The 9,900-nt window shown below is 61.9% G+C and overlaps 1 protein-coding gene across 1 annotated transcript; it reads right to left on the bottom strand.

The window, feature by feature from the left end:
• Nucleotides 1-4,526: 4,526 nt before the first annotated feature.
• On the bottom strand, nt 4,527-9,516 carry LOC148592019 (filamin-binding LIM protein 1-like). Its single transcript, XM_088536199.1, has 11 exons — nt 9,438-9,516; nt 9,285-9,357; nt 9,015-9,189; nt 8,507-8,915; nt 6,158-6,388; nt 5,765-5,874; nt 5,595-5,676; nt 5,325-5,494; nt 5,054-5,232; nt 4,857-4,974; nt 4,527-4,653 (listed from the first exon to the last, which is right to left on the bottom strand). Exons 1-11 carry the CDS (start codon nt 9,514-9,516, stop codon nt 4,540-4,542), a joined length of 1,740 nt encoding a protein of 579 aa, XP_088392325.1. The 3' UTR covers nt 4,527-4,539.
• Nucleotides 9,517-9,900: the final 384 nt, after the last annotated feature.

The following is a 9,900-nucleotide window of genomic DNA, read 5'->3' on the forward strand; positions in this document are numbered from 1 at the left end:
AAAAGGGTGATGTTATGCTTTAGGCTGTAAGAAGCTATGGCATAAGGAAAGGTAAAGGATATTTAAAACTTAAGTGTGTGTGGTACACAATAAGCAGAGGGGGGTGTATGGAATTAAAAAAAAACAATTACTATATCTGATCCTACAAAATACAAGCTTTTGGTTAAACGCAGAGGAACTTCTTCACCACTCTGCTTCGAGCCTCCAGCTCTGCGAATAAAAATCAATCCAGGGTGGTGGTGGGGCTTTTTATTATTTTATCTGTCAAACGCGTTTGGGAGTTTTCCACAAGCTGAGGAAAAGCCAGTGACCGCTTCCCCACCCCACCACGCAGGAGGAAAAACGGCAAAGCAGAAGAAAAATAAATAAATAAACCCACCTCCGGGGGAACGGGAGGGCGATTTGGGGCTAAACCCCTTCAAGCTATCATGGAGGAAAAAAAAAAAAAAAAGAAAAAAAAAGAAAGAAAAAGAAAGAAAGAAACACGTCGGTGATGGGTTTTGAGGGGGCTCCGCCCGCGGGGCCAGTGGGGGAGGGAGCATTTTCGTCGCCCTCCGTTTAAGGCGGGGAGGAAGGAAGGAAGGAAAGAAGAAAATGGGAGTCTTCCCCCCACGTCGCTGCTCGCTTGACGGGGACACGCACGTCGCGGGCAGGAAGAGGAGGAGAGCCCGCTCCACCATGCTGCTGCCGCGGCTTTTGCCGCCCCGGCCCCGCTGCCGTCCGCTCCTCGCTTGGGCTTCCCGTCCCCGCCGGCCAGGCGCCATTTTGTCGCCACGCCGGGCGGCCATTTTGTGAAGCGGGCGGTGGAAAGGGGGAAAGTACCGCGGGCGGCCGCTACGCGCGGCAGAGACGGCGCTGTCGCTACCGGCCCCTGGGAGGGGCGGCCTGGGGCCTCTGCCAGACAAATACATTCCTATTTATTTATTTATTTGGCAACCGCAAAACGACGTGGAGGCTACATGATGCCCTTAAAGTGCTGGGATCACACTGGCTGTGGAGGGTGGGAAGAGGCTGCTGTAGAGATGAGGCTGAGATGTGAAGATTTTGCTATGGGACGAGGCTATCCATGAGGCATGCAAAGGAGATTAAAGTCTATTTATTCCCCCAGCTGGGACCTCAGGCAAAGCAGTATTGAGAAGGGATATATTTATTTTGAGGCAATACGCGCCCTTCCCCCTCAGTGAAAATCACTGAGGTCAGTAAAACAGTTTAAGATTGCAAAATAAATCATCTGTGTGAGAAATACATTTCCTAGTGCTTTTGTGTGTGTGTGGGGGGGGGGGGTGCAGAGGGGGAATGTTAAGCCTGCAGGCCCAAATGGAGTTACCCCCCTACAAAATACATAGATAAGGTAAACTGCTTGAACACAGCAGGTAAGAGTGAAAATCATGAGGATTTGTAGCCAGGAAATCAGGCTGCTAGGATCACTTCTGGGGTGGTGAAGTTAAAGGGTTTGGGAAAAGCTGGGATATTAAATGTCAATTGCAGACCATGTGCCATGCATCTATTTTCTTTTTTTAATCACCCAGCATATAATTTGCAGTTTGGTAATGTGCTTGCATAACAAAACTGCATCAATTTAGCCCTGTGTATTGAAAACGCGGTCTGCTTTAAAAATAAATCACAGCACCGGGTTCTTGAGACAGCAATCTCCTGCTTCGGAGTCCTCCTGTAAACATGTTTCAGCATGGATGATGCCCTCTTTTTGTGGTGAAAACATCGAGAAGAGCGTCCGTTCTTTTGTAAATCCAGGTTGTGCGCTAGATAAAGCACCAAAACGGAAGATGTTGGGGGCTTGGATTGCTCTGTTGATTTTTAATCCAGCTTTCAAGGGACTGTAACAGGTCCATCGTTGCCGTCCCGATACACTCTCCAACTGGCAGAGCTTTGCCCTTTCTCACCCAGTCTCTTTCTGATTCCCCTCCCTGAAAGTGGTCATGGGGGGCCATTTTGCCACCGCTTTTCTGGAGTTTTTCCTCTTGGCCACCAGAGACTTTTCCTGCAGCTTTCCTTTGCCCGCGGCACCTCGCAGGCGGTGATGAAAGAGGGAAGGAACGCCAGGAATCTGGTTTTGTCTCTCCTTGTTTGCCTGGCTCGCTGCTTTGTTTCTGCGTTTCCTGCAGCTGGTCGGAGCCGGGTAAGTAGCTTCAGCCCCTCTATGGCCAAAGTCTTTTACACGCAGTATCTTTTACACGACGCACGGTCAAAGCCACGGCTGTAACTACAACTGTAGCAGAGCAGGCGGCGGCAGCTCCGCGCCGGTGCTGGAGATCAGCTGCCTTTGCTGGGAAAGCCCGGGGAAATTTTATCCGGCGGCCACACCCAGACTGAACTGCAGAAATATTTGCATTTGCTTCTCCTTGGAGAGGAGCCATCCTCCCTCGCAGGGCCCTCCCCGCTCCCGGCGAGGCTGCCAAGAGGCATTGCTAAAAAAAAAACAAGGTTATTGCAGCAGCCAAGGGAAGGACGGGGCCCAACCAGTGCTTTTTGGACGCTTGGGAGCCTCTTTGCCCATCTCTGCTGGAAGGGACAAGCCAGACCTCAAGCTGGTTTTCCACCAGGCTGGTCTTGGGGAGCCTCGTGTTGCTCTGGGAATACTTCTATATTTTTGGTATTTTTGCTGCCTGACCTGGGCACATCGGTGCACACCGGGTCCCTCAGCAGGCGTTGCTGAATTCCCGGGATGTGTCTCGCCTCACTCCTCTCCCCTGCAGCATTGTCCCCCCATCCAAGACCTGCCCTTGTCCCTACAAGCTCAGCAGTCCCCTCTCTTCACAGACCGTCCCAGCTGCCTCTTCCCTGTTAGGGCAGCGTGTTAGGTTTGTGAATGGAAAACATAACCGGCCAAGTACCTGTCTTTTTTTTTTTTTCCCCTAATTCTCTTGTTTTATCTCTCTTTTTTTTTTTTTTTTTTTTTTTGCAGGGGGGGCTGGTGTCCTTCTGTGTGTCCTGGGATCCTCCGCACGGTGAGGGGCAGCCCGTGCTTTGGAAGGCGAGAGCAGGCGCCGTTGCTGCCGTGGGACGTTGCCAGCAGGCCGTGTGCGCCCAGCCATACCCGGTCGCCTGCTCGAGTGACGGTCCCAGGTCCGGAAAAGACCACAATTTTAGCATGAACAACCCATTTATACCTAGTTTATGGTTAGTACCCGACTGATGGCCGAATAAGCACATTACGAACATGAGTAATAAACTCTATAGGTGGGAAAAGACAGCAGGAAATAGTTTTAAGGCCTGTGTGGTTAATCAACTCACCCACTGGAGTCTGGCGCTGTTCTGCTGAGCATTAACCCTCTCATTTACAAACGCAGCTCGCCCTGGGTAGACATTATGCAGCATGATGCAGAGCTTTGCTGCCTGCATTACCGGTTCCCTTTGCCAGGGAAACATTCATATCAAGTCCTCTTGCCTTTTCCTTCTGCTTTTTTGTTTTGTTTTCATAGGCACTTTCTCTTAAAACAAAAGGAAAACCCCATTTCTCCGTTGGCTGTTTGCAAAAGCCTCGCAGGATAGTACCGGGAATCACGCCTGGCCTGCTGGTTGTGTGGATGCCGACCACGTGGGGACCAGGGGGTAGCCCAGGTCTGATACCTCATTCTTTTCTTCCTCTCGAAGTCATGCCATGACTTGGAATGAGAGGGAAAAGAAAAAGAAATCCTGCAGGTATTGGGGATAAAAAAGCAGAAATCAGGCTGGCGGGTACGAGTCTCTCCTGTGGATGTTGTTACTCGATGTCTCGTCTAGAAGAGCTGGATTTCCCTGGGGTTGGTGTCTGAGCGAGCCGGGGATGTCGTGCTCCGGCTGCCCTCTGCCGGCTCCGCAGCTCAGCGGAAACGATCCCGATCCCAGATATTCCCAGCCCATCAGACCAGGCACCAAGGAAAGGCACAGCCACCTTGCCCCGGGGCAGAAGGCAGGAAAGGACGAGAATCCTCCTTGCCGGCATGGAGAAAACCCCTCCGAGCAACATTCCCTGGAATCCTGCTCGTGGAGGGCACCGCGGCACCTACATCCCCGCGTGGGCTGCGTCCCTGCAGCGCCGCGAACGCCAGCGCAACTAGAGCCACCCGTGTGACGGCCACAAGCTTGGACCTGCCACCCTCCTGCTGCCCCGTTGGAGCTTTTTCCCCCATACCCCTGTTTTTCACTTGTATTTATGAATTTGGAATACAGGAAGTGAGTGGCGGAAGGAAGCAGGCTTTTAAACTCAGGGTTTTATTTAACTCCTTGCCAGCTACGTTGCTGCAGAGAGAAACCCGATGATTCAAAGAAACCCCAAGAAAGTGCCAAAAAGAAAGAAAAACACCCAAGGAAACCACACTGGCCTTGGAAAATGAGGGTAAAAAAGGTAAACGCACAACGCTCAGCCTGTCTGCCACCGCTGCGCTCCAGGACTTTGTGCAAAGATCTCCCATGTAAGAGTGAGGTTGGGGGATCAGAGCACCCGGGCAGCAGTTGGGAAGGCAAAGGGCGTCCCCATCCGCTTTTCCCACACGGTCCTGCCCCCGGGGGCTGGGAATGCAGCAGTGCCGGCTCCCGCTCTCAGCAGGACGACTCGTCCCGTTGCAGCACGTGGCAGGATTTGCAGAGCAGGCGGTCGCCCAGCGGGTAGCACCCGTTCTCCGTGGGCTCTGGCGACAGAGGGATCCGGCAGCGCTGCAGGGGAAGAAAAAGAGGGAAAAGGGAGAACAGGGAGCTCCGTCGGAACCGAGCATGAGCAGAGCCCTGCCAACGAGGATGGATTCGGGCCAGTCTCCCCCTGGAGCACTGGGAGATGGAGGGACGTGATAGGAAAGTTGAGGAGCCCGGAGCAATGGGTGCTGCCCACGACTGCACCCGGCGCTGCCGCCCGGCCGTACCTCGCAGCGGTAGCAGCTCTCGTGGAAGCAGCGCCCCAGGCACTCGATCTTGTAGGTGTCCCTGCCCTCACGGGGGACGATGGGCTGCCCGCAGGCCCCGCACGTGGCCGCGAACCTCCTGCCGCGCCGGGAACACGGGTGAGCGGCGGGGCCGGGGCGCCCCGCGCGGAGCCGCCGCCGCCGCCGCCGCCAGCCACCTGTAGAAGTCGTCCACGCAGTAGGGCTCGTCGCCCTCGCCCGCCGCGAAGCTCTCGTCGCGCAGCGCCCGGCCGCAGGCGGCGCACGCGAAGCAGCCCGGGTGGTAGCCCTTGCCCAGGGCGCGCACGACGCGCTCCGCGATGGGCGCCCGGCACTTGGCGCATTTCTCCAGCGTGGCCTGGAGGGGCGAGACCAGCCCGAGCGGAGAGCGCGGTCTCCCCCGCTGCCCTCCCGGAGCCCGCGGCAGCCTCCGCTCCTCGTAGCCGGTACCTCGTAGCAGGCGTCGCAGCAGGGGCGCCCGTCCCGCTGGTAGTAGCGCTGGGCGGCCAGCGGCCGCTGGCACGTCCTGCACGTGAAGCAGCCCGCGTGGTACTGCTTGCCCATGGCCTCCACGGCCGCCTCGGCGCAGCCAACACCTTTGTGGCAGAAGGCGCAGACGTCTGCGAGGACGGAGGACAGAGGGGCGGCGCTTGGAGACCTCCGGGCAGGAACACGGAGCCGGCACGAGGCGCTCGGCCCCCCGCTCCGCACCCGTCTCACCTTGGGAGAAATCCCTCTCCGCGAGCCCGTTCACGTCACGCCGCAGCGGCGGCCCCGCTTCGGCGGCGAGCGCGGACGGTGCCTGCAGGGAGGGAGCGACAGCCCGTTGGGGTGGGCGCCGGTAGCGGCGGCAGCACCGGGGCGCCCCGGAACGGTGCCCGTACCCCCACCTGCAGGGTGCCCGGCACGGCCGCGCGCGGCGGCTGCAGCGCCGGCGTCTCCGCACACAGCGCCCGCGGCGCCTCGCGCAGCAGCAGCACCGGCCTCGGCTCTGCGAACCCTGCAGCAAAAGGCACAAAGAGATCCCAGCCGGCGACGCCGGGAAGGGCCCGGCGTGGCGGTAACCACCCCCGTGTCCCGCAGGCGGCGGCGCTCGCGGACCTGCCCGGAAAGCAAACGCGGGCCGGGCGGCGGGGGAGCAAAGAGCGCTGATAAGGTGCCGCAGCCAGCGCCGAAGGGAATCTCCTGGCGGGCAGGAATTCGGGAAGAGCCTGGGAGCAGCTTTTCCCAGCACCCCCAGAAAGGAGCCGGGCGCCTCCGCCACCATGCGGGGCAGCGCTCACCTCCGGCCGGCGGGGCCGCGGTGCTCGGCACCGGCGCGGGGCCCTCCGGGAGCATCGGGGCTCTCCGGCCGCCTGGAGATCCCGGAGCCTCCTGGGGAGCCGGGGGCGCCTGGGGCTGCGTTTGCCGCGGGCCGGCCGGGTCCCTCCGCGGCGGCACCAGGGTGATGTAGACGGATGAAGCAATTCGCTTCTCCGCTTTTCCTGGCAGCATCTTTGGAGCCGGGGCAACACCTGGGAAAACTGAGAAAAAGGAGCAAACCCTTCCCCAAACCTCCTCCGGGTGAGGGCACCCAGCACCAATCCCGAGCTCGGAAATCTCCACCCTGCTCCGGAGGGAAAGCGAGGCGCCCAGAGCCGCTCCGACTTCAACCCGGCTATCCCATACGGATGTCCCGGCTTGGGAAAATTCAGCCTCCAAGCTGGGCGGGGAGGGAAAAAAGAAACTCCCCCGGCAGGGACCGTGCGTCCCGCCGGCTCCCCGAATCCCGCCGAGCAGCCGCCGTGTCCTCCTGCTCTCTGGAAGGAGCCGCGGCGCCGGGCGAGCACCGCGCGGCAGGAGGAAAAAAAAGAAAAAAACACTTAAAAAAAAAAAAAAAAAAAAACGTTAATGGGAACCATGTGCTCGGCACGCTGGGCTTTGTGCCGGGCAGGGCCGGGATGGGGCACGGCGGTGCCCGCTGGCCCCAGCGCTGGGGGGACGTGGCCGGGACGGGCGCGCGGGCCTGGAGCACCGTGGGGTGGTCCCAGCCCCGCGTCCCTGTTCCCCCCTTGGAGCAGCCCCTGTGGGGACCCCTGTCCCGTCCTGGGGCAGCCCCACGGTCTCCTGTCCCCCACTGAGGGGCTCCCTGCCCGCTAGCGGGGGGTCCCCTATTTCCCTCCCGGGGGGTCCCTGGTCCCCTGCCGAGTCCCCCGCCCCTGCCCTGGGGGTTCCCTGTCCCCTGCCCGCAGCGGCCCCTGTCCCCCAGCGGGGTCTCCCGCCCCCTCCCCGCTGTCCCCGTCCCTTTACCCCGGGTCCCCGTCGCTACCTGCGGGTGCGGCTGGCGCGGGCGCACCGGGGGGCAGAGCCGCCCCGCATCACCGCCCCTTCCTCCCCTCCTCCTCCTCCTCCTCCTCCTTCCTTCCTTCCTCCTCCCTCCTTCCTCCCCGGCTGTCCCAGGGCCGCTGTTTCCCGGCGCGGGGGGAGCCGCGGGCCCAGGGCCCCATGCGCCCTAGGGCGCCCCATGGCCCTGAGGGTGCCCCATGAGGGTTCCTCGTGGGTCTAGGGGTGCCCCCTGCTCCCGGGGTGCCCCCTGTGCTCTCAGGGTGCCCTGGGGGTCCCCATGCAGCCCCCTGCTCCCAAGGGTGTCCCGGGCACCCCCAGGGCACCCCATGGCCCCCCAATACACCCCAGCTCACCCCATGCACCCCCGGGTGCCCCACAGGTCCAAGGGGGCTTCTTGCACCCCCACCAGGGTGGCCATGGACCCAAGGGGGCCCCATAGGCTCTCAGGGTGCCCTATGTGCCCCCCTGGGGTGCCAGGTGTCCCCCGGGGTGACCCAGAGGAGCCTCCTGGCCCCTTCAGACAGCCCTGGAGGAGGCTCAAACCAGCAGCAGCCCCCACAGGTTGGGGATTAGCCAGCCCGGCCACCTGTCCATCCAGGCGTCCCCTTCCCACAGGGAACACGGGGCCTTTCGCCCAAAACGCCTTTATTCTCCGTGTTTTCAGAGCTCTCGCACTGGGGAACACCGGGAAACCCCAAGTTCAGTCCTTGCTGTTGCTTTCCAGCTCTCGACAGGCTGAATCCCTGACGGACCGACTCAAAGAGGCCTCTGGCGATGCCGAAAGGTCTCCCCGCTGCTGGGCCAAATCCTGCGGAGGAGAGAGGTGGAAAGGCAGCCCCTCACCCTGGCATCGGGGCTGCTGGCGGAGCGGGGCCTCTCCAAGGGCCCATCTCTCACCTGGTGCCGGCAGATGTCCAACATGACCCCAGCCCGCAGGAGGCACCAGAACTCGCCCACCAGCGACACCAGGATGCCAAGGACGTCTGTCCAGCGGCCCACGGTGAGCAGGAGGATGAAGAGGCCGCCCATCCGCACCAGGACCGTTTGGTAGACGGACTGGCCCTGCTTCTGCTCCTCTGCCGGCGAGTGCAGCGGTGGCCGTGTCACCAGGGAGCACCCGGCGGCATCCTGTGCCCTCCTAGGGACACCCCCGGGAGTCCTAGAGTCCCCAACCTGGTGGGGACAACCCACCCGGCCTCTTCCACCACCACAACCCTGCGGGAAGCACCTGGCGACGCTCTACAAGCCGAGACGCCCCCCAAAATCATTTTTTTCACCCCAAGCTCCCTTACTTCCCCCCTGCTCACCTTGCATGTAGACTACCAGCAGCGCGTAGCAGATGGTGAGCGGCGTCCAGAAACGCGCCGCCTCCGCCGGCCCCCCGAAGTCCCCGTTGAGCAGCGCCACGGCCGCCAGGTCGGCCACGGCGAAGGCCACGGCCAGCGCCCGCCGCAGCAGGCGGGGGACGCCGTGGCCGCCGGCCAGCAGGGCGATGCAGACGCCGCAGTAGCGCGCGCGGCTGTGCAGCTCGTAGAGGGCGCAGACGTGGCGCGCCAGGCGCCGCGCGGCCGCTGCCAGCAGCCCCGCCAGCCCCGCGGCCAGCAGCAGGTTGCAGGTGGCGTGTGGCGCCCCATCTAGCAGGAAGCCCAGGCCGCAGCGGATGCCGCAGCCCAGCGAGTACTGGCACAGGAGGTAGAGCTGGATGCTGGGGCCACCCTGCAGGAGACGGGGCGCTGGGGACACCCCCGAAGAGCACGGGGTGTCCCCCCATCCCCTCCTCCGTTTCCCCCGTCCTCGGCTCTCGGTGCCGCTCACCTTGCCGTGGGAGAGCAAGGCGGAGGCGGCCCGCAGGGAAAACTCCAGGGCCACCAGCGCTGCCACGCGGGAGCCAGCGGCGGCCAGCGCGGCCGTCAGCAGGGGCACGTGGAGGGCGTCCAGCAGCCACCGCTGCGCCCGCAGCGCCTCCTTCTCCGTCTGCCGCTCGGGATCGCTGCGGGCAGGGAGGGAGAATCCAAACCTCAGACGGGGAGGGAGGAAGAGGAGGCTGCGAACGCCTCGGGGACAGCGGGGGAGACGCTCCCTTACTTGGCGCACTGGACATAGAGATGGACCTTGAGGAGGTTGCAGAGCACCGAGGCCGCGCAGGCGCCCACCAGCCCTGCGGGGCGGGAAGGAGGCGGCTGGGGGGTCGGCGGCGCCCGGGGGCGCCCGGCCCGGCCGCCCTCTCCGGGCTCTCACCTTGCAGGAGCCCATCCAGCAGCGCCCAGCCCCAGGCCACGCCGGGCAGCGCCGGCAGCCAGGAGCTGAGGGAAAACATCTTGGATGGCCGGCGAGGCCGGCTCAAAGGTCCGAGGGGCGGAGGCAGCCGCGGGCTGGTAAATCATTGCCCAGCTGCGCGGAGGCGGCAGCGATTCGGTGGGGAACAGCTGAGCTCCCAAAGCAGCTGCCTCCCCGCAGCCGCCCCCAGGGAGCTGTGGAAGGAGGAGGAGGAGGAGGAGGAGGCTGTCACGGTGCCGGGTGGGGAACCACGAGCATCCCTCCCTGGGCAGCCGAAAATGACATTTCGGGAAAGAAAAAAAGAGAACAAAAGGAAATTATAATTATGTATATATATGTATGTATGTAGTTGCATTTAGGAGCTCGGCTCATACTGCCGCAGCTGAGGGCCATGCAGCTCGGCACACTTGTGGCTGGCGGAGGG

This window comes from Tinamus guttatus, unplaced genomic scaffold (genome assembly GCF_059628265.1).
Source record: "Tinamus guttatus ecotype Peru unplaced genomic scaffold, ASM5962826v1 Tinamus_guttatus_pri_ptg000652l, whole genome shotgun sequence".
Classification (NCBI taxonomy): Eukaryota; Metazoa; Chordata; class Aves; order Tinamiformes; family Tinamidae; genus Tinamus; species Tinamus guttatus.